General features: G+C 37.3%; 1 protein-coding gene across 5 annotated transcripts in view; it reads left to right on the top strand.

Moving 5' to 3' along the window:
* The window catches only part of INPP4B (inositol polyphosphate-4-phosphatase type II B), a 1,018,353-nt gene extending 994,046 nt beyond the window's left edge, over window positions 1–24,307 (top strand). For 3 of the 5 annotated variants that reach the window (XM_069105430.1, XM_069105433.1, XM_069105432.1), the window contains one exon: window positions 15,427–16,845. In XM_069105430.1, coding sequence (XP_068961531.1) covers window positions 15,427–15,601 — 175 coding nt within the window. In that variant the 3' untranslated portion in view covers window positions 15,602–16,845. Of the gene's footprint in view, window positions 1–15,426; window positions 16,846–16,884 lie in introns of those variants that run through there. The other 2 variants (XM_069105434.1, XM_069105431.1) reach the window with 1 other exon arrangement.
* Window positions 24,308–24,886: the final 579 nt, after the last annotated feature.

The raw sequence follows: 24,886 nt of genomic DNA, 5'->3' as shown, positions 1-24,886 counted from the left end.
ATATATATATATATATATATATATATATATATATATATATAGACTGTATGTGTGTATATGAGAGAGAAAGAGAGAGAGAGAGTGTGTGTGTGTGTGTGTGTGTATGTAAAATGAAGGGGTTATTGGCCTATATGACTTTCCAGGGCCTTAATTCTTTAGTCTGATGAAATCCCATTCCTAGTAGCTAGGTGGTATAGGACATAGCAGATACTCAATAGCTGTGTAACTCCAGGGAAATCACTTAATTGCTGTCTGCCTTGGTTTCCTCAGTTGTAAAATTTCACCTCTGTTGGTGTAATCTGCACCACCATTACTAACAACATATCAAGCTAGAACACGGGATACAAATGTAAAAATGAAGCAATTACTATTCTCAAGGAGCTTGCATTCTATCTGGAGAGACAACATGGGCATAAATAAATATAGAGAATAAATGCAAATAAATAACTTGACAGGGTTATTGTGAGGATCAAATGAATAATATTTGTATCTGGCACATAGTAGGCATTTAATAAATACTTGTTTCCCCTACCCCTTTTTGAATTTGAGCAGAAATATTGAGTTAAAGTCCATTGTTGTTGTTGCTGTTTTTAATTTTGCTTTTATTTGTTAACAAGTTGTGGATATTTTTAAAGCTCTTCAGGATTACATGGGGCATCACCTCCCTTAATGCTCAGTGTCCTCCTGGTCAGTAACTTAGGTTAATTTGAGTTGATTTTGAAAGTTTTATTGGTGTCTGTTTTCACTCCGGTTATTTACTCACATACCAGCAAGCAAAATCAGGAGATGCTGCAGCAACCTTGGCCACATTCTATACTCGCAGTTTTCCCTTCTGTACAGACAGAGGTCAGTCCCATTCCTTTCAAAGAACTTGTTTTATATCTAGCAGTCTCTCTAAAAGCAAATAAACTTTGATTCTCTGGTTTACCCTCTGTAGAAGAAGTTTGTGGACTCAATAGAGTATAGATGTTAATAATTCAGTAATTGGAGGACCAGGAATTTTGTCAATATGTTAATCCCCTCCCCCAAATGCAAATCACAGTCCCTCTGTTGAGGGGCATCTGGATGGCACAGTAGATAAAGCCATGAGCCTGGAGTTCAAATCTGACTGTAGATACTTACTAGCTGTATGACCCTGGGAAGTCACTTAATCTCTGCCTCTGTTTCCTCAGCTATAAAATGGACTTACTCATAACACCAAGCTTCTGCAGTTGTTATGAGGATCAAATGAGATGTATTTATAAAATGCTTTATATATGACTATATAATCTTATTATATATTTATATATAAGTATTATTAAGTATCTATATAATTATTAGATATTATATAGTTTTTATTATTATATTATATATAATTATTTTTCTATGTATGTATATTATATTATTATATATTGTATAATTCACATAATATATATTATATAAGTATATATTCTATAATTTATAGAATATATTAAGTATTTTTATAAATACTTAGCATAGTACCTGAAATATTTTAGGGACTTAAATACTTGTTCCTTTTTTCTTCCCTTCTGTGACTTAATAGACAGTCAAGAGTGGCTGAAAATCTCCTCTCCCTCAGTCAGGCTGCTGACAAGTCTCTCATTCTAGTCTGTCTGGTGCTTGGACACACACACCCCACATACACACATACATATATACACACACATACATGCATAGATATGCACAGAATTATAGGGGAAAATATATTTTAAATAGCTTAAATCACCCTTGGTCTTCCTATCCAAACTAAATTAACTCTTTAACCCTTCCTCACAGGATCTATTTTCTATCCTTTGAATTGCTGTTGGTACTTCATTCTGTACCCTCTCCAGTTTCTTTTCAAAAATTCAGAGATCAAAACTGGACAGAGTTATCTCTAATAAGGGTCTGAAGGGTAAGGAAGGATTACCTTCTAGATTTGTCTTTATCGAATCTGAGCAGTCATGTGGCATTTTACAGGCATTAGAAATTATGCCTCAGCTGATGTACGTAGTGTCCAATAGGTTCCCCCCTGCTCGGCTCTTCACTCTTTTTCAAGAACTATGTGCCTTCTCTTTCTCTCTCTTCAGAGGGTAACTGTGTCAAGAGTTTCACTATTTAGTATGTCACTTCTCAAAGGAAGATGAGATGTCTTGCTTCCCAAAACCTTTATAAAAGAGAAACAAAGTGAAAAGCACAGAGAGGGAAGATGGTACCAACAAAAGAATGAAAGAAAAGAGATTAAAAGAAGTATAGAATAAGAAGGAGTGAAAAAATGAACAAAAAAGATAGATAGAGATATAGATAGAGATAAAAAGATATATCAATATATCTGTGACTGGATGAAAGAAGTCTGAGTGATATAAAGATAAACTTACATAGATCTAAATCTGTAGACTATAGATATTTGTATAGACATAGATATATCTTTCTACATCTATGTCTACAGATAGATGTCTATATTGATAGATGTTGACATCTATAGTTATCTTTTAAAATGTCTATTTAAAATTTATATATCTAGAGAGATATATCTAGATGGACAGATATCTACATCAATCTCTATATCTCTATCTTTCTATATCTCTTTCATCTATATCTACATATATCACATATTTATATGCCTATTTCAATATTGATTTAGCTATATCTACATTTCTATATTCTATATATCTACATAATACATGTCTACTTTATATATCTCTCTCTGTCTCTCTCATTATATATAAGCCTTTGAGTTCAATGATATTAGGAAGCTCCCAGAAAGGAAATTTCCTCTATTGGTACAGTCTGCACTACCACTACTACCAGTCAGAAAAGATTTATCAAACACCAACTATGTATTAGGCTAGAACATTGGAGATACAAATGCAAAAATGAAGCAATAGCTATTCTTAAGGAACTTATATTCTATCTAGAGAGACAACATGGGCATAAATAAATGCATAGGGAATAAATTAGAAGATCATTAGCAGTGGCATTCAATAAAGACTTCATGCCTTAATGGACAAGAGAGATCTGATGAGGCAAATTCCTGCAGTGTTTGAACTCAAGTCTTCCTGACTCCCAGGACAATAGCATCTAATATACCATGTTTCCCATCAGCAGGAGAATATAGGCAAGAAGGAAAGGAAAATGGCATCTCTCATAGTGCCCTGTTTTTGTTCACCCTATTTATTCAGGCTATAAAAATAATACACATCTTCAGAGCATCAAAGACCTTTAGAATCTTAGATTTGAAAAGAACCTTCCAGGTAAATTGGTCCAACCTCCTATACTATTAATGAATCCGACTGCACCATCCCTAACAGGTGGTCACCCAGTCTCAGTTTAAGTATATCCAGTGGAAAAAAAAAAAGTTCACAAGGCAAGTCATCCCATTAGTTAGAAAATTCATCTTTCTATGTTATCCCTATCTGACTCTTTATAGTTTCTACCCATTTCTCCTAGTTGAGGATGAGTGGAATTAAGTCTCATCCCTTTTCTACATATAGTAGACCTTCAGCTAACACATTTTAACTAAGTTTTCTCTTCTTTGGGTTAAGTTTCCTGAGTTATTTCAGCTGTTCTGCCTATAGCTAACACATGTACCAGACTCTGCATTCCTGATTGTCCCTATCTGCACACATGGTGATCCAGCCTCCACCCTAACCCCACCCCACCTCCCAAATGAAATCTGATGCTAAGAATGAACCTGACTGGGGCGGCACAGCGAGTAAGAGCACTGGCCCCAGTGTCGGGATGACCTGCGGATCAAATCCCAGGCTCAGACACTTAGCACCCACCCAGAAACTATAAGAAAGTATAGTTTTTTAGTTCTAAGGAGAAACTATAACCTGGCTGTGTAACCTTGAGCAAGTTACTTAACCCCAGTTGCTTAGGGGCAAGCACCGGCTTCAGTGTTGGGATGACCTGGGGATCAAATCTGGGCTCAGATACTTAACACCACACCCAGAAATAACTGGCCGTGTAACCTTGAGCAAGTTACTTAACCCCGATTGCTTTAAAAAAAGAATGAATCTGACTCCAGATGTGGCCTAAATAGGGAATAGACAAGAGAGATTCTACTTCTACTAAGGTAGTTTATGGTTATTCTAAGCCTTGGCCATCAGGGTGAGAAATTTTCCATGAACTGGAGAATCAAGGCAATGAAATATGCATGACTCCATGTAGTAAATTTCTAATTTGTAGGATTTTCTTATTGACTGAGATTGATACATTCTGACTTGTAAGATACAAATAAGATGCAAAAAACACAATCTATAGAGTGATTAGGGACACAGGGGAGATAGAAAGGTCTAAAATAAAGTAGGAAGAGGGAGAAATGATTTTCAGCCTGGAGAATCCAGGGAAGTTTTCTTGGGAAGATTGATGTTAAGGGAAAAGAAAAGTTTCAACAGGCAGAGAAGGGGAGGCCTGTGCTAAGAACATGGAAAAATGAGAGAGTAGGATGAAATCTGGGAACACGTAGTAGGCAAATTGACAGGAATGAGAATGCATGAAGATGAGTAGTGTGAATTAAAGCTGAAAAGGGAGGTTGGAGTCAAGCTAAAGAAATTGATTTTATTCTCTAGGCCTTAGGGAGCCACTGAAGCTGTAGGGTTGAAGATTAGCAAGGAAGATAAAAGGACAAGGGTTTCCTTAGGGTAAGGCATTGATTTTTTTTTAAATGATGGATTATAGGGCAGAAACTTAACAAGGAATTCTTGAGCCCAGGGTGAATTGGGGTGAATTCAGTGTTGGGTGAGGAAGCATAAAGTTCATGCACAAGGGTCACCTGCCTTGCAGGTGTAGTTACACTGATCCCTGAGAGGATGTATACTGTGTTTCTTACCCAGCCATCAGTTACCAATTTCTTGCAGTAGTCAGAGGAAGAGGTTTGAAGTAGAAAGGGTGTCAAGTGGTGGTGGGGGTGTGTGGTCACTGAGCCCTAGGAGAAACACATAGTAATGATGGGTCTTTGCCATTCCAAGAATAGATGAGGAAATACCTTATAAAGAGCAAACAACTGAAAATGACTGAACAAAACTGTATTTCATTCATTTAAAAGCATTATCCTTATTAGTTTTCCATTGGCTTTAGCAGACTGACTGTCAAATACATTCCAGATTCAATAAATGATTAAGGAAACATTCTCTATCACTTTAAAAGTTTGCAAAGCATATTGCCCAGAGGGTATAAGCTGCTAGAGCTCTGGAAGCTTAAAACCAAAGCTTTTGGGATGATCTGTATTATCTCATTCTAGGAAGTAGACACCATATACATTATTATCTTCATTTTGTTGCCCAGTTGTTTCAGTCATGTCCAACTCTTCATGACCCCTTTTGGGCTTTTCTTGGCAAAGATACTGGAGTGGTTTGCCATTTCCTCCTTAAGCTCATTTTACAGATTAGGAAACTGAGGCAAACAGGGTTAAGTGACTTGCCCAGGGCCACACAGGCCATATTTGAATTGAGGAAGATGAGTCTTCCTGATTTCAGGCCTGGGGCTCTATGCACTGTACTACCTAGCTGCCCATCATTTTACTGATGAGGAAACAGAGACTCAAAGAGGATTTGGCCAACTTTATACACCTAATAAGTATCAGATGTGTGATTTGAATTCAAATCTTTCTTAATTCCACATCCAATGGTCTATTCTTTAGATAATAATACAATTTCAAGGATAAGAAGTTTGTTTGGTTTTGTTTTTAAAGAGGGGAATTGCTGAGTTTGGAATCTTGGAAGGGGAGTGGTTTTCAGATATAAGATTTGAGGTGTCACCATCCCTGTAAATCACTGTAGTAGAATGAACTAACAATTCAGGGGGTTAGAAGCTTATGCCAGGATAATGACAGGGGTTGGGGTGGGAAAGAAGTTTGAGCAAGAGATAATGAGGGCATAAATTGTAATGGTAACATCGAACTAGAAAAAAGAGAATGGATTCATGGTCAATTCCTCCCTTTGCCACTTATTAACTGTGTGACCTTAGGCAGATAACTTAATCCCTCTGTAAATTGAGCAGGTTAAACTAAATGAACCCAAACATCCTTGAAAGCTTTAAATCCATGGTCTCTGATCTATAAATGTAAGAAGAATGTTAGCATCAGAGCTGACAGGAAGAAAAAGAGAATGGGAGGGGTCAGACATGACAGCTGAATTTCAAGTCCAGGGACTAGAAAGTCAGAGATGCAATTCACATAGATAAAGAAGGGATAATAGAGTGAGGGATTAGGTATGGGAAGAGAATTGAGAGAGGAGAAAGGATAAATTTGGTTTATAGAAACAGGTGATAGTTGGGAAGAAATGTTTTTTTTCCTATTTCACATTTTGCTGGTCATTTCCCTAATATTTTTAAGGGGTTCATGTGAGTAAAAGGTAAATAATGCCTATATCTAGGATCAACAGAGGAAAAAGGAAGAGTAGACCTGGCCAAGTAATTCCCTTATTTGTGAGTCTGTGCCGTTGCTGGCAGAAAGGAAAAAACAATAGGGTAATAGGGGCCAAGCCCATTGAGTAGCCATTCTTGTTTACAGAATTAGCCTCTCGTGGTGCCGGCTCGGTGTTTCAAAATAAGACTTTGGGGTTTTGCCATTTTAACTTTCATTGTTTGATCTGACAAATCAGACAAGAGCCCATTCATTACATTTGCTTGGATTTTAAGCTCCTTGAAGACAAGTACTGCTTTTTCTCTAGTCCTTACTTAGATCCTGATGCTCATGAAGTGTTTATTAAAATTGGCGAGAATTATCAACAGGTAACTGGAAACCATTGCTGTCACAGGCCTGTGCCTATCAAGTACACAGGTACTTTGTGCTTCTGTGCTTTGCTTACCTAAAGAGCATCTAATAACTATAGCTAACAATGACGCTGAATTTTCAGAGCTCTTTGCAAGACAGCTACTAATTAATGATTCCTCACAGTTCCCTGGTGGATATGTTATTAATAGAGCTACTTAACAGCTCCTTTGCATTTTTTTCCATTTACAAAGTACTTAAGAGTCCAAGATTCGTTCCCAAAGGGGTATGACCACCTGTATCATTCCCCTTGTGAAGCCTGGGGCATAGCCTCCATTGATTCCCTGAGTCATGCCAGACAATGGGGCATTCATAAAACTCTAATCTCCACCATTCCTTTTCTGCCAGTTCCTACCATGGGCTTTTAAGAACCAGGTGATAGTGATTATGTGTGAGATGCTTTCTTAAATTTATCGTTGTCTCCAGAGATCAAGGTCTGAAAACAAATTAATCGATTATAGAACTACCCCTCCCTTTTTGCTTTTTAGTAGTTTTTACTTAGCAGGCATATAAAAGAAGCTTTATTCATCCTGATAACTGTATTAAATTTAAAAAAATATATAGACTAAAGATACAGCACTCCTCCTCTGGTCCTAGCACTCTCTGAAGCCCCAATATATATCCATGAAGAAAAATAGCTAAGAATAATATATTAAAAAGAAAGCAGTTCCAGAGGCACTCAGATTCCTGGGTGTGGCTGATAAAAAGAGTTCATCCTCTTTAGCCTTACCATCAACAAATAAAATGACATTATGTTTCAAAATAGATATTCATAAAGGTGCTGATAGGCACTGAGGGAGTTTCCTTACCTCATTAATAAAATCACAGGTCTAATCCCTAACTTTATTGATAAAATCTTGGCATTATTTTAATACTGCCTAGGTTTATGGCTCTCTCTTGGACTTAAAGAAGTATGAGCTTTTGTTACCCACTGTCAGGCATTTTCTACTGCACAGTGAAAGGGGCACCAGTATAGAGCTCAGTAATGAAGAGCTCCAGTTCACCACCATCTCTGTGGACAAGTCCATTAGGGTCACCAGGTGATGGAGCTTGTCAACCAAAAGTAACCTTTGAGATCATGGAATCCAACCTCCTCACTTTAAGGCAAGGCAACCACTGGAAACTTGAGGTGGAAGATGATAGGATTGAATTAGATAATCAGTAAAGTCCTCTCTAGTTCCTATTCTATGGAGTAAAGATCCTGGTTAAGTTTTAACAGCTTAGTTTTCTGAGCCATTTGGCTGAGTGGATGAAATGCTGGACATTGAATCAATAAGATCTAGGTTCAGATCTGACTTTGAACACATTAACTATATGAGCCTAGAGAAGTCTGAGCCTCAGTTTCCTAATCTATAAAATGGGCACAGGTTCTTATGAAGATCAAATGAGATATTTTTGCAAGGAACTTTAATCCAATTCCCTGCAAACAGCAAATTAATAAATGTTTACCCGTTCTTTCCTCCCCCCTCCCCTTTCCTTATGATTTTGTCATCATGTTCAATATTGCCAGCAGAATGGATAGAGAAGACTATTTAGCAAGGCACTAAATCTCTCAAGGGGGCATTTTGATGGCCCCTGGCACATTCATCTTGGCTCAATCCTAACCCTGAATTATTTTCCATATTTTCCAGAATAATATTTTTTTTTCTTTGTTGTGTGTTTCATTTAGCCCTGTGGCTTCATCAGTATAAGCAAATCTCAGTGTGGAAGCTCAACTACTGATGCTGTTTGGCAGCTCATCTGTAACTTACAGTCTTAGATTGCTTCCTGGGTGGCTAAGAGTATAAGTGACTAATCCAGGGTCACACAGCTAGTATGTTATCAGAAGCACCACTTGAACCCTTGTCTTACTGGCTCCAAGACCAGTCCTACACCTACAAACCCATGCTGCTTATGAGAAGAAGGTTACTTCTGTCCTTCTTCTCCATTAGCCCTTAATCAATAGACTTCCATGTCAGTCCTGTCACAGGATAGTAAAGATTTCTCCCTAAAGAGCAAATGGGAGATACCTCCATTCAACTTCACTAAAGTTTTATTTAGTGCCTGTTATATACAAAGTACTGTGGTGGATGTTAGGTGTACAAAGACAAACACAAAACAGTTTCTGACTTCAAGGGGCTTGCATTACAATGGGGAGATGAAGAAAGACTTCCTCATAGGGGATCCATGAGATACATGACATTTTTTTAAAAGATATTTTAATATCTATATTTCGATATAAGTGATTATTTTAATATTTATAGATATTTTTACTTGCATTTAAAGACATTATTCTGAGAAGGAAGGGGGCTATAGCCTTCTTCAGATGCCAAGGGGAGTGAAGTGATCTTTCAACTCTTTTTAGAGATGGTAATTATAAATTACAAGTAGTTACAAAACAGGCCTAAGGTGGGAGGGACTGACTGACCATGGGGCTGTGTCATGGAAGTAAAAGGCTATGTAGAAGACTTGCTGCTTTAAAATGATTCATTGTCACATAAATCAGAATCTAAGATAGTTATACCACTATAGTATCCAGATGAAATGGGAGGAAGTGAGAATCAATCATCTGGACAGATTGTTTGACATAATTTTTTTTTTTTTGCCTTTTAGAGGGCAATTGGGGTTAAGTAACTTGCTCAAGGTTACATGGCTAGTTTTTTTGTGTGGGTGTTAAGTGTCTGAGGCCGGAACCAAACTCAGGTCCTCTTGACTCCAGGGCTGGCTCTTTACTCACTGCGCCACCTAGCCACCCTGAAATAAAATTTCAATGACCACTTACTTTTATTCACAGAAACACTGATTGGGAGTAGGAGGTGAGAGCAAGAGGTTGTTCAAACCTCAAACAGGTTGTTCTCTTTCTAGATAAGCCAGGGAATCTATATATTGTCATTCCCTGGACAAGAGAGATTAAGTGACTTGTCCAAGATCACAGAGCTAGAATTAGGGGGAATCAGGTTGTCTTACTTTGGTCCCAATGTTCTTTCCATTATCGCAAGTTACCTATCAATAACAACTCAATGTGAATGAAGTCATCTGGGGAAGAATGTCCTGGCTACAAGCAGTGTAGGCATATACATATATACATACATGAAGTGCCACCAGTAAGTAGCAGAGGATACTTGCCTGAGCATCCATATTATGGAATAGGAAGAGGGATAAGAATTCAGATAAATGCAAAATATTAGATCATCCTGCTTTGGAGACTGCAGGGAAGCTGGCATTTGTTATGATTAGTTTAATTTGACTAAGAGCATTCTAAAGGTCAGGAGGACATGACAAGTCATCTTTTTCGGTCCCCAGGAATTTCATCTTTTCTTGGTTAATAATTTGTTATTATATTGAAAACTAGAACATCAAAACAATTGAAACCCAGTAGCTTGGTGTCAATTGAGGAATCTCAGTACTTTTCTCACATGGAAAAGAACTTTCCTTTCTACTTTTGTCTAGTATAAGGCATTTCCTTCCTTGTAGGGAATGCCATATTACTGCATAAGATATGCATTCAGATATCAGAGCAAAGTTATTATGAGATTCTAAATTTTCTCCCTTTGAAGTGTTTATTCACATTTATCCTTCTTATCATAAATGATGATAATTCTCTACCCTTCATTGCTCACTGGACTGATTGGCTAATCCATGGAGAGGATGACTGTGGGATTACTGATCCTCTCTGGCAGTAGTGAAGCTGTGTAACATTTATGAAGGCTGTGTCTATGCTTGTCATCTAAAGAGAGAATTTTTATTCTGGTCATTTGCCATTGTACTCATCTGCCTGACTCATCTAGGTAGTAAAACCATTGGAACACAGTGTGAATTGTTGGTTTTTTCAGAAAAGTGCTACTTCCATTAAACTGCAAATCCATGGTAAAACTCCAGTCCATCCTGGAAACCGGGGAAATTGTTAAGGCCCTTGGAAAAGGTAATTTTCTCCTGAGTAAAGAAAGGCAAAGCTCCAAACAAAAGAAGAAATCAGTTTAAGCATAAAGTGTGTGTGGTGGGGGGGAGGGGCGGGGTATTGCCAAGGTGGAGGAGAGGAGAAAGACAAAGGGGAGACATTGCTAACATCTAAGAATTGAGCTGAATACTATCATAGAATCACACATTTAGTACTAGATAGGACCTTAGAAGCCATCTAGTAGAATTTAATTTTACAGGTGAGGAAAAGGAGACCCAAGGACGTTGTGATTTGCCCCCAAGGTCACACAGGTCTGTGACAGAGCTGAGAGAATGGACTTAGATGATCAAAGTTCTAGAGCTAGAAGGGCACTCATATAGTCATACTCATATAGTCCAACCTTATCCTTGAACAGATGAGGAAACTGAGTCTCCTGAATAAGGAATCAGTCCAAAGGGGATAGAGGCTATTAAAGTTTAATGGAGCCAAAATGCAAGGAGCCCCTCAGAGTTGACATTTTTTCAAACTCAATCTACTTCCCCCATTCTGAGCTCTCTTTATTATAAGACCTTATATATTCCACTTGTATGCCCTAGAAAGACCTATATGGTGGTAGCTACTTCCTGCTGACTGTGCTGCCCCCAGAGGCACAGGTAAAGCCCATCCTAGAGTTAGAGTTAGAATGAATCTGTACTGTTCTACCTGAGGTGACATTGCCCAGAACTATGAGTGGCTTCCATTCAAAGGACAAGCTGGTGCTGTTTCCTAGAAGGCTCGTTTATTTGGACACACTTGTAATTAAGCCTTCTTTGTAATTGTCCAAAAGGACTGTGTGGCCTTGAAACAAAACTGTAAATGAAGTGGGATATATTTGTTTTCATTTTTACCCTTGGCAACCACATTCCCTTTTTCTCTCTCCTTTCCCCTAAGACTTACATGTCAACTTCTTGACATCTTCCCTTCCCTTATCCTGCAATGGTGCCCTACCCATACACAAACTTCTAGTTTCCTTTTTCCTCATCTTCTCCCTCCCTCAATTAAATATTACCATTCTGGTGTCCCAGGTCCTAAGTGATTTTCTGGTCACCTGGTAGCTTATGTGATAAACTAATCTGAATAAAGACATTGGTCTCTTTAAGCTCTAAATCTATAATCTTATTGGTGCCTGATAATGACTTAGTGTGTAATCATTTTCCAGGGGGCCAGAAGAGGAGGGGAGAGAACTGTTTTGTTTTATAGCCATTTCCCTTTTGTTTATCTTTCCTTTCTTTCTTTTTCTTTTTTGTTAAAGGTATCAAGTTGCATTTATATCTTTTCTTAAATTTAGGAGATAGAATAGTTCATTCACTGTTTACAGTTTTTTGTAAAGCTGATATAATTGACCTCCTGTACTTGAGGCAAGGGCCTGAGTTGTAGGAGGTACTGGGCCTTGAGGAAACTTGCCTAGGATAAGTAAAGAACAGAGATTTCATCTGAGACTAGAGGCTCTTTCCTTCCTGATTAAAGTCCCTGACTGCAAGTTAGGATGGGGAAGGAGTCCCAGGAATATCCTGGATATTTATATGAGGCAACAAAATCAGTTGTACTGAGACTGACCCATGTCTAGGTTTTTCACAGTTATACTGTAGGTGGTATTTCTACCTAAACCAAATATTCACCTGCTTATCTATTGTTTATTTGGTTTCCCTCTGACCCTTTAACAGATACCTAGATGATTTCGTCTTCCTACCCCTACTATTAGGATCCCTAAGTTGCCAGAAGGAGCTCAGTTTAAAATTCCCTTTTTCCGAAAAATTTAGGAGTTGAGGGAACCCAGAATTTCAGTTGTATGATGGAGGTAAATAAATGGTAGATATCATTTAAGGGATTCATCACTGAAACCTTTAGATGTCAGTGCATTATAGGATCTTAAAGACTGCCAATGAACAAACATTCTGGCCAGTGTTACTTAGCTGGAAAAGCTGTACATGGGCTCAGCAACAGGAAGTTTTGGAGATCTGAGGACCTGAGTTCAGAGAGACTATTCACCAGTTGAAACACAGTAATGAATTTCTTGCCTACAACCACTTACAAGGACCATTTGTTAAGTTGCAGAAGAACTGTGAGTTAGTAGAATGAGAAGAAATACAGACAAAATTACACAGCTTTGATTGAACAAATAAATGAAAAAATATTAAGCGCCTACTATGTAACAGGCACCATGCTAGGGCACTCAGGATTCAAATGCAAAAGTGAGACAATCTCTGCTCTCCAGGAACTTGTATTCTAATTCTAGGATTCAACATATAGGGAAGTGGTGGCCAGGGAACAAAGACTTTAATCTGAGGAGCGAGCGAAAAGAATGGTGAGTAGAACCATAGACCCAAAAGCAATGATAGCATTGATGTGACTGGGGGGAAGAAGAATGTACCAAGCATCAGGAAAGAAGGCAAAGTGCCACCATCGTATTGATGTGACTCAGAATGTTGGGCTAGCTAGATGTAGTGGGTTAGTACATTTTTACTCACTCAGCAATTAGGACAGCACAGTCCAAGGGCAGTCTGAAAGATAATAGTGTAAAGAGTACTGACTTGGAGCAAGGGACACGGCTTCATCTCTTATCTCTGTCACCTGTACATTTGGAACAGGCTAATCACTTAACATCTCAGGGTGGCTAGGTGGTGCAGTGAATACAGCACCGGCCCTGGAGTCAGGAGGAACTGCGTTCAAATCCAACCACAGACACTTAACACTTACTAGCTGTGTGACCTTGGGCACGTCACTTAACCCCAAGTGCCCTCCAAAAAAATCAAAATGGCAAAAATATAATAAAAAATAAAAAGAGATTCCTCATCTGTAATATTATTAGGTGTTATACTTGATGGATGCTAAGGTCACTTCTACCACAAGTCTATGATCCTTTGAAAATGATTTATGAAAGGCTTTAAATGACAGAAAGAAAAGTTCATATTCTTTGAAGCTTCTTGAGCAGAGAATGACTTGGTCAGATCTGTGCTTTAGGAAGATCATAAGATTATTTCAGATTTCCATGTGGTCAGTTTGAATTAGCCATGGTAGAGGATTGACAAAATGTGATCATTAGTATGGTTGAAAGATCTGTATTTGGTTTTTACCATTACATCACAGCTAGGATATTCATTCCATGAATACACCTGTTTTCGAATTTTCAACCCACCATTAAATTTGCCACAATCTATAGAGTGTAAAGCATTATGTTAAGACCCAGGGATACAAAAGTGAAGTGAGATATAGTCTGTGCCGTCAGAGATCTGACAGTCTAATTCATGTTAGGCTATGCTTTTAAAGCCATGCTAAAAAAGCGGGGGGGCCTTTAACTAAGATTGTGTGAGCAGCATTGTGAACAAATACATTGGAGTCAGGAAAATCATACCATTGTTGGATTATAGCTCTAGAGCTGTAAGGAACCCTTAGAGGTTGCCAAGTCCTGTCGTTTTATAAATTTAGAGAAGTTAAATGACTTATAGCTACGAAGTACCTTAAGCAGAATTTGAACCCAATGTCTTCCTGACTCTTAGACCAAGTCTTTATTCACTATACCAAGCTGCCTCTGTGTTCAGAGCATTAATTACAGTAGTCCAATTGATTGGCAATGGGAACCTGAACTAGGGTGGTTTCAGTGAGAATGGAAAGAAGAAACAGATACAATAGATATTGTGGAGCTAAAATTCTTGGGACTTGACAATTTGTTGGATGTGGGGCTTGAGAGATAAGGAGGAATTGGAGATATCTATAAAGTTTTAACCCTGGATGCATGGGAACATAGTGTGAGCCTTCAACATAAATAGGGAAGGGGGTGTGGGGTGGTGAGGGCAGGGTAAGAGGAAGTGGGGGGGATGGATTGAATTTGGGATGCTGTCTTTCAGGGAACAGTGGAGCATCCATCTGTAGCAAATAGACTGTTAAAAGTATGGAACTGGGACTCTAGGATGATGTCAGGGACAGGGATCATATATTGGCATCAGCTGGGTAGAGGTGTTCATTGAAGCTATCCAACACATGAATTTAAATTCCTCTCTTCTAATGACTCAAAGAGTCCATGCTAAACACATTTCAGTGTAGCAAAGTTAGATGAACAAGAGGCAACCTGATTCAACCCTCTATTTTGATAAAAATAATTTTTTAGCCATTGCCACTTTGTGACCAGTACCAGTGGCATTATCAGTTCAATTTTATCCAATCTAATTCTGCATACATTTATCAAACACCCATTTTGTGTAGGTCACAGATCTTTCACAAAAGTACTGAAGTATTTTTTTTTTGACAAAGCATTTAGGTCACTTTGAGCTCATTATATAAAAAGTTGTGGGTTTGCATGAACCAGTGTGAAAATGTGCCATAAACATCAGCTTGCAGATTTTGTATCCTTGCTTTCCTCTATTTCATTATCTTAAAAAAGAAAAAAAAAGCATTCTCATTTATTTTTTCCTTCAAACTAATCCATAGTTTGCTTTTTTTTTTCCTAAAGTTGTGCTTATTTTTGCTGTGATGAGTTCTTGCTCCTAACCTGCATGTAGAACTTCAATACACATTAAAATAATCAGATTTCTCTCCTCATCCTTCCTTAAAGAGAGAAAGCACTGCTAGCTTTGTGCTGCCTGTCATTCCACCACCACAGAGAGTGCAAAGACTGCATTTAGAAATGTTTAGCAGAGAGCCACCCCTGAAATAACTGCCTTGTATGTTGTCAGAATTCCGAAGCGTTGATTTTCTGTGCTGTGTGAATGCTCTACTCTTCTCTTTTTCCCTCCATCCCCGAACTTCCCCTGTTTAACAGCAGACAAACCCAGGGAGTACTGAATGAATCGGATGATCCCGAAACAGGCTGTCTAATTGATAACAAGCCAACTTCTCGTCACTTCTATCCCGTCGCCTTGCTGCTTGTCAGCTCACATCTGCTGGTTGTGTGGCTCATTTTAAGTCTTGCTTTATTACTAGCCAAATATCAATAAGTTTCACTTTTTTGTTCCTTTCTTTTCTACAAATGGCAACAAACTTTAAATTGAGGAGGGGCGGGGGGGATCCTGTGTTATTTCTACACTTTCAGATCCACAGAATTTAAAATACAACTGTTTAAATAATACAGTGCTGGTTTTTTGTTTGTTTTATTTTCTTAAAAATCTAAGAAGTACTATGCATTCAGTGAATTGTTAGCTCTTTTTGTTCCTGGAGAAATTTTTTTCCCATTGTTCATTAGCCCAAAAGGAAAAAAAAAATAGCTAAATTAATGTCTTGTAAATAAGACAAAAAGCAGGATGCTGAAAGCTTGAAGATCCAAGCCTCCTTTTCCTCTTCCAATCAAATGAATTTAAAGAAACTGAAACTGATTTTGCACAACACAGTCAAACTCTGAAACAGGCCCTATTGATGTGGGAGTGTGTAGCATTAATTTTCGTTGTGCTACCTTCATCGCGGTCTTCAGCTGACTGGCCAGTCCTGTTTGATTTCTCCTATTGGCTGGTCACGCCATTACTTTGTTTCAACTAGCCCTCTTCTGTCAAGTAACCCTAAGGAGACAAAACTGAGTTCTGTTTTTGTAATTGAATTTATCTGTTTGTAACTGTTGTTTTCGTTGATTTCTTTTCTGAGACACTTTTCTATTCTTTTTAACAAAGTCTTGCTTGTGTCTTAATGCACCATTTTCAACATTTGTGACTTTTTGTACTGTCTGTGAACAAGCCCCCCTCCCTTTATAAAGCAGAGACTTGGATCAGGCTGTTTGGAAAGCCATGTTCACTTTTTTCCATTGCACAGCTTAACATACCGAAATCAAATGGAGATAAAACTTTCCTTTAGAAAATCTATTGGGCCAGACTTAATCAATGCCTTATTCCTAGAACCTGCATCTTTAGGGCTACATAGAGATATTAATGTGTTTTTAAAAGTCTGAGAAATTAATTTGTGGGAAAAAAAGATATATAAAAGGCAGATATATTTCTGAAACTAAAGTAAAGGTGTATTGTGGAGTCAATTATATTTTAAAAAGTCTATTAAAACTTAAATATATGTTAAGGGCAAAGAATTTAATCATCTCTTTCTGAGGGCAATAATGGTATTGGGCCTGGCCTTGGATTTAATTTTGTAAGATGTATCATCACTTGTGGGGAAAAAAAAAATGTAGAGTTCAATCTTTGTTATTTTTACTTGGACTGTTGCTGAAACTCTGCATTGAACAAATAAAAAACATATTTATTTATCTGTGTTTCATGAAGTTGTGCTTTTTCCCTTTTACCAGAGAAGGATGCCGCATAGAGAATGTTATGAAGAATATCAAATGCAGAAAATATGCATTCAACATGCTACAACTGATGGCTTTCCCCAAGTACTACAGACCTCCCGAGGGGACATACGGAAAAGCTGACTCATAAGCTTCCCCCAATGTAAACAGGAACACAAATATGTCTCAACTGCATAATATACACTTTTTTTTGGTCATGAATGGGGGACATGTGCACAAATCTAGAAATTACTTGAATTAGTTATCAATACAATAAGTATTAAGGTGAACTAAGAGCTGTTGGCAATTATTCTGGGGATTAAAGGGGGGGGGGCGCGAGGATGTATTATACAGTGTTCTATCTCCAAGCTCTAAGTACAAGAATTTCCTAAGATTCAAGGCGTTAATTTTGACTCACTGTTTAGCATTCATTCAGGAGGTCTCTGCCTTGGAAACATGGTATTTGAATGAGAATTTTTCAGAAAAATTGACTAATTGGCAACAAAAAGTACTCATTATGTCATCAAAAAACTCCCTAAGAGTCTAACTTCTGGTAAAAAGGACTCGCTGTCTCATCCTGGGGTGCTATGAGAAAGCTGCTGCTTAGGACCTCTGAGAAGTACCTTCTGTCCTAAAGTGGGTATAGACACACTGCTTTAAAACAGAAAAATACTTCCACAGGTTCAAACACTCCTTAAGATATCTGTCAGTGGCCTGTGTGTAATATAGAATATATAGCCTTCACACAAGAGGCAAGAGCAACAATAACACTCAAAAGGGACATCCTTAACTGGACCTGTTGTGCTCCTGGGGAAGACAACTTCAAAGCAAATAGCAAAAAACATGATGTCAGGGGCAGTCGCTGCCCCTACAGGTCAAATCACTCACTCTGCCTATGCAGAATAAATGACTAGTCTCGAAAGGAGCTAGCTAACTAAAACCATACAAACAAACCAAAAAAAAAAATAAAAACCCCAAACCAGAATAAAACAACAACGACAAAAAACATCTAGTGTTTGATTAGAGGGGAGCTCTAATCTTGTAGCTTCCTATTTTTCCTTATTGTTGGTGCTTCCTGTATACTAAGTTCAGTTGTTTCTCCTTCCTAGAAGACTATAAGCGAGGTAGTTGACTTCAAACCACCCTTCACTAGTCAGAGCTGTGATGACCCCAAAGGGAGGAGCAGGTAACGTCTTTGGTGTCATGATTCACTTTGGCAGTCCAGTGGAGCCTACAGACTCATTCTCAAAATGAACGTTTTTAAATGCACAAAATAAAACACATGGGATTGCAAAGGAAGTAACTATAGCAAGTTATATGTTGAGACATTTGAAAAAGCAAGTTCACAGACCCACAGTTAAGAACTCCTTGACTTAGAAGCAGAGTGTATTTTTTTTTTTTTACAATTGAAACTTCAAGGAAAGCTTAGTCAAGGTAGCCTGATGTTGCCCAAATGGAAAATCCCCAAGAAACTGATCTCTTCTCAGGTCTTGTATTCAGTGGAAGCTATTAAATATCAACAAAGTATCTCCAACTGCTTCTTATAAACCTTGATAGTAGGTTCCTAACCTACTATCAATGTATAAATTATATAAACTGTACAAAATACAGGGTATTTGTATGATAGAAGCAAACACACAGGAATGTGCCTTTTTAGACGTGGGTAATGTTTTCTATAAGATAATCTGAAACAGTTTTCATTTTCATTTGTATATCAAAACATTTTTTGATCTAAGGGAAGCTAACAATTCAAAGGCACCTTCAGATGGAAAGAATTTTAGATGATGCATTTTGTCCAACTCAACATGATAAAGACCGAGTTCTATATTTTCTAGGTAAAAACTGAGCCTCGGGGAGGTTAAATCACGTGGCAGAGTTTGGGTTATTTTTCCAAACTTACAGTGTCAAAGCTGTGACTACAGTTTAGTCCTCATGACTCTGAGTCTATTGCTGGAAGCTGCTCCTCTGCCATGAGCTCATAGAAAGGTTGAGAAAATATTTGAGCATCAGTCATTTTAGGGGAGCAAACCACTGTGGTTGAGCCTGAGGCCCAGATTCCAACAAGTTACAAAAAACAAAGCTTACTTATTGACATTCTTTTATTTGAAGTTGCCCTGTTCCCCAGAAATGTATGCTTTATAGAGGGTTAGTCTTTAGAACTGGGCACATCCTAAGGACTTACCAGATAGAAATATCCAAGGTTAATATACATTAATTGTGGACTCCAGGGTAACCAAGTTTGCCACTTTTTCTTGTATCATGGATATTTTTGCCAACCTGGTAACGCCTACAGAATAACCTTTCTCTGAATAATCTTTAAAACAAAATATATAGGATTGCAAAGGAAACCAATTATATAGAAGTATAATTAATTAAACTTTTTAAAATCAAGTTCACGAACCCCAGGTTAAGAACCTCATTTTTGGGGGGCTTTTCAGCTGAAAAACATATCATATTTAGGATCATGGAAAATCAAGGTGTCTCATACTCTTATATTGCCCTATAAATCTGTCTGATTCTTCAGTGAATATTTATTAGCTTTATAGGCTTTTGAGCAAAGCATCAGTTCCATTTAATATTTTGGGTTATGAGCTAAAGCATTGTAAAAGCATTAGTGCTTCATCCCTCAAGTCCATTTGCCAGACTGATTGTGTTTACCACCTACTGGGCAGTCTTCCACCAGGAAGCCACTAGGACTCCATGTCTACTGATTGATGCCCCCAAAGTTCCCTGATATTGGCTACCTTTCAATGGTGCCAAGCCACTGTATGGACAGGAATATTCCAATGGATGAGACGGCAGTTCCATGGACTTATAGAAGCATCTGTGGCAGCACATCTTTGTATTGTTGTATGGTGTAAATCCATGGGGATGTTTTGAGTGATAGCTCCTATGCTCATGATTTTAAAAAAAGATAAAATGAATTTATATAATGGATTGATATAATACATTAGATTCTTATAAAAACTCTAGTTTCTCAATATGTTCTAGTGCCATGCTCAAAGCAGCAAACTGTGGTCCAAAGTTGAAAAGACCTCTATCTATTTAATATATTATTGATGATCCAATACATTGTCACTTTCTCCTTTTAGAAAGTGAAATATGTGTTTGACATGGGGATGGAAGAGAAAATCCTTGATCTGCTTTCTTATTTGCCCAGACCTATGTTTTCATTGGTGTGAGGAGGTCCCTCCCTGGTCTGGAAATTTTCTTCAACAATGAAGATCAGTGCAACGTGTAATCTAAAATGGTTGTCTGGGACCCTAGGAGGTTTAGTGACTTTGCTATGATTCCATTATTAGTTAATATGCTCAAAGGCACATCTTGAACTTTCCTTGATCATTCTATCTTCTAAGTCATGCTATTTGACCTGATAAACTATGTCTAATACTTGCATACTCTGAAAGGAAATTTATTCTCCATCAAATTATTATTTCCTACTTCAGTTCATCGATGCTACTTCAGTAGTCTCCAAACAGATAGTCATAAGTCTCATTATTCTATATAGCCTTCAGACTTTTATTACTGTAGAATCTTATGATTTCCTTTACATCATAGGAAAGTTGGGTGCCTTTATATTTATGCTCAGACCAAATGTAAGCACATTTTTTGAGGTAGAATTTATCATAAAAATTCACATTTAGTTCCAACAAGGATTTTCTTCCACTGCTGACAAACATTTCAAAACATATCTCAGAAATACATTTTTCCCTCTTTCTTTGATTTCGCAGGCATTCTCCACCCTGTCCCTATAGCTTTTTTAAATCAAAGAGGAAATATCAAGCAAAATATTGTGGGGTGATTTTTTAAGCTTCCATTTTAAAGGTATCTTCAAATAATCCTTTCCTAGGCTGATATTTGTATTTCAGGAATCATAGGATTCTAAAATTGTAGCTTGAGAGCTGGAAGGATAAAGAGATCATACATTAGAGCTCATTCTGCACACATTGAAACTGAGATGAAGTGACTTGTCTGAGGTCACACAAGCAGCAAGAATAAGAACTCAAACCCAATCCCTCTGACTCCAAATTCAACATTCCTTCCACCATACCAATGGATGGAATAATTATATAATTCCATATTTGTCCCATGATGTGTCTCTACCCTTACCATACCACAGTTTCCAGAAAATACTGATTAATTCAGCCCTGATTATCTAAAAGGAGTTAGAAAAAGTATAATACAGAACAGGACCTTACATATGATCAATTCAGACACAATCAAGAAGTCTGGTTTTTGGTTTTGGTTTTCTGGAAACTCCCCCTTTGAGCAAACATACCAGTTTGAACCAGGTGTTACACTGTAACTATGTATAGAGTGCATTTGAATTCACCTGTCCAAATCATATGTGGGCTTGCTTTCATTGACCACGTCAAAACCGAAATAACCAATTGATTTAGTCAAAAAATGTAGTTAAAACTGTCCTTTGATCAAATTGACGAGAATGACAGAATCTCAGAGTGAGACGAAACTTCAGCGACCACCAAGTCTAAAAAAAATCACTACTTTATGCCTATCGGATTGTTATTAAGACTGATTGAAAACATCAAGGGAAAGGGAATTCACTTTCCTTGCATTGTCTGCCTAGTTAGGCCAGGTTCATAATGCAGCACTTGATGAATGTATCATCTTGAGCTTCATTTCTATAGGCATTCTTTCTTCTCTCAAGTCAATCGTTTTATATAAAATGAAACTTAAGTTACCAATAAAAGTTAGTATATACATTATATATATTATATATAATACATTATATACATAAAATTATTATACATTAATACATAAAAGTATAATTGTAAATGAGAAGTCAACCTTCTGGTTTGATTTTAATGATAAAGAAGCTGAAGGCCAGTCAAGACAAAATTATGAATATAGTCTTTCTAACACAGTTAGATATTCAATGCCATTTTAGACATTCATGTCACTTTTCATGGTGGCAGGAGATAATACTGTAGTCCTAAGAATCAAGAAGAGCTGAGTTCAAATCTTGCCTCAGAACACTGTGTGACACTGGGCAAGTCACTTAACCCTGTTTACCTCAGTTTCCTCATCTGTAAAATGATCTGGAGAAGGAAATGGAAAATCACCCCAATGTCTTTGCCAAGGAAACCCCAAATGGGGACCCAAAGAGTCAGACAAGACTGAAATGACTAAACAACAATGACCCCAAGCAAATCATTTCACTGGTCTAGGCTTTAGTGTCCTTCATGAAAGGTTTGAACTGAAAGACCTTTTAGGTCCCTCATGAGCTCTACTCAATGATCTTTTGAGTCTAGGATCACAAGTAGCAAAATACTATGAATGATCTAAAACAGTATATTATATGTGAATGCACACACACATCAAATAGCAGCTCTTTAAAAATTACTTCTAACTCAGCAATTCCTTTCAATGAAACAGGGCTTTTTTATGTGATTCTTAATCCTGTTTTAATGATTTCCATTAAGAAAAAATGCCTATGACTAATATTGATGTTTGATTACCCTTAATGATCATGCCGTAGAGAAAACTGGGAATATTGCCCAATTTTGTCTCTCAAAAAATGTCATAATGGAAGTTTTAGCAACTAGAATGAGCATGCTACACATGAACAAGGAAACAGAGGGAAAAAAGACTCACTGCACAGTCTTGGGGATGTGAAATTTTTATTATGTTAGCCTTCTTAGCATTTACTATAAGTTTGGGGAAAAATAATGTACTAGGCTGCCCAGCCTCTAAAAAATAAGAGATCAATCGCTGCTCAAACTGTTAGTTTAAGCAAATTAAACTCTGGCAATCTACTAAATCACCCCAGATGTTGTAGGTGCCTGATTTCCAAGAAGTGCAGGGTCTCATTTGTTTAGCTCAATAAATGTGGTGTCTTTTGTAATCTCTGAGGAAATAAATTAACTTTTATCACTGGGTTTAAAATCTAGTTGGAGAAAAACTGTGATCAGCAGTTACTCAGTAAGGCAAACATGTTGAGCACAAGGCATCCCTAATAGCTGTGAGGTTTAAAAAATTACAGACTACAGAAAAGGATAATTTGCTGTGATATGTGTAGTTGGCAGACAGTTATAAAATGATTTCACTTCTCTGAGGCACACCCATAACCAAACAAGCTAGGCGTTTTCCATATTTGATGTTTCTAGGTTTTCTAAAGGGGATTACGAGAGCACAGACTATAGGGATTTTGTCTTTTCTTCTTTTGGCAGTTATTAATGGGAGCTTTGTGTCCAAACAGGTGATACCAATAAGGACAAATCCTTATAAAATAGGAGAAGGGAAGTGAATGTTTAAGGTGAATGACGAGAGGACCATTAAAGCAAAGATTTTGGAAGTTTGAGGTTTAACTCCACCCTTGTAGAACATGACAACCATTCTTTGAATTTTGTTATCAAAGAAGATGCAGATGGGTGCCTAAAGCATTTCCATTCTGAAAAAAATAAATTGTTTCTGTCTAGGCATATATGCCTATGCTATATTCTGTGCATAGATATAAGGTACAGGCAAGCATATGGAAAATGATGTAGAAATGGTACAAAATAGAAACCGTCATATTTCCCTATATAATCACTTTCCCTGAATATGAAAAATAAGAAATTACCCTATAAAAGGTTATAATTTAACATATAGAAAGATATAAGAGAGCTCTGGTAATACTTAGGAGCAATAACCAGGAAAAAAAAATAGAAAGAGCCAGTAGAAGACATTCCTGATGGTGGTATGAGCTAGTATGGTTAAGACAGATCCGACTTTAGAAGTCTGCCTATGAGAATGTTGGGTTCTTTAAGACAGAGGATGATCTTTTCAGGCCTACAGTATGTCAGATAATCAACCATGGTGTCTTTTGAGCAAAAGAGATTCACAGCCACTCTATGAATCTAACTTACTCTCAGAAGCTAAGTCCCTCACTAACAGCATCCATTTATATTGTTCTCCGATTCGTGGCCTTGTACATGTCAGTAGATTGGGATTTAGGGTTTATGTCAATTTCTTTAAATTTACTTCACTGCCCACATTAGTCTTGCATTAATTTTGTAATCCAAAGTGATACTGTACATTGAGGATGCTATTTTGTAGGAGAGTGTAGATAGCCCTTCACCAGGATCATGTCGCTCATCAATGTCCCCTTTCCATGTTATGTATACAACCTTCTGTATGTATGTACTCTGGAATGGATATTTTGTTGCTTCTTATTTTGCCTCATATCCACTTTTCTCATTCTTGTGGTACTATCCAAAAGGCTGTTTTGGCCCTTGTGATCCCTTTGGGTTACCTATCTATTCCAGTTCAACTGACGATGTGTATTTCTTCCTTAGAGAATGATGCACAAATACTTAGGCCAGCTCCTTCTCATTGATATTTTACAAACTCTTATTTTTTTGTTTTGTTCTATGTAAGCCATATTCATTGTACACTGTGTGTATATTTTTGTTTAAATAAATGTGACTTTTATTTTTTACGTTTCTGACTTTTTTTTCCTCTATTTTCAAATGCACCATTTCTTTCTCCATTTTCATCAAAGTAGCATGGGAGATATCTCAAAAGTCTTAGTACAGTTTTAAGCTATTAAAATATATAGCTAATTAAAGATATTAAAAGTTAAAATTGCACTAAAAATTTTGAGATGCCCTATCTCTAGGGGTTATCTACCTTTAGGTTATCTAACTTAAGAAAAAGAGTCATAGCAATGTCTTAAGATGTATAAACTACTTTTCAATGCCAGCCTGCAGTTGATTTTAGATTAAAATAGGACATTCTGCATTTAGTAAGAGAATGTTCCTTTATCTTTCTATTTAGTGTCTATGAAGAGGTATTAAAAGATTCAGTTCAATTCCACATATCTTGGTTAAGTATCTACTCTATGACAGGCATTTCCAGGTACTTAGGCTGCAAAGACAACAACAAAAATAGTCTCTGCCCTCAAGGTACTAATACTGTACTTTAAGAACATGCTTCCATAACCTTGACATTCATTCATTCAGCAAGTAAAAAGACAAAATTCATTTATTTGACCCACACAAGGTCAAAATTTATTCAA

The sequence above is a fragment of the Petaurus breviceps genome, unplaced genomic scaffold (genome assembly GCF_028583685.1).
Source record: "Petaurus breviceps papuanus isolate PSGF00001 unplaced genomic scaffold, PetGlider_PUasm1.0 76, whole genome shotgun sequence".
Taxonomy (NCBI): domain Eukaryota; kingdom Metazoa; phylum Chordata; class Mammalia; order Diprotodontia; family Petauridae; genus Petaurus; species Petaurus breviceps.
The sequence above is the reverse complement of the archived record's forward strand: the minus strand, read 5'-3'. Positions and strand labels throughout refer to the sequence as shown.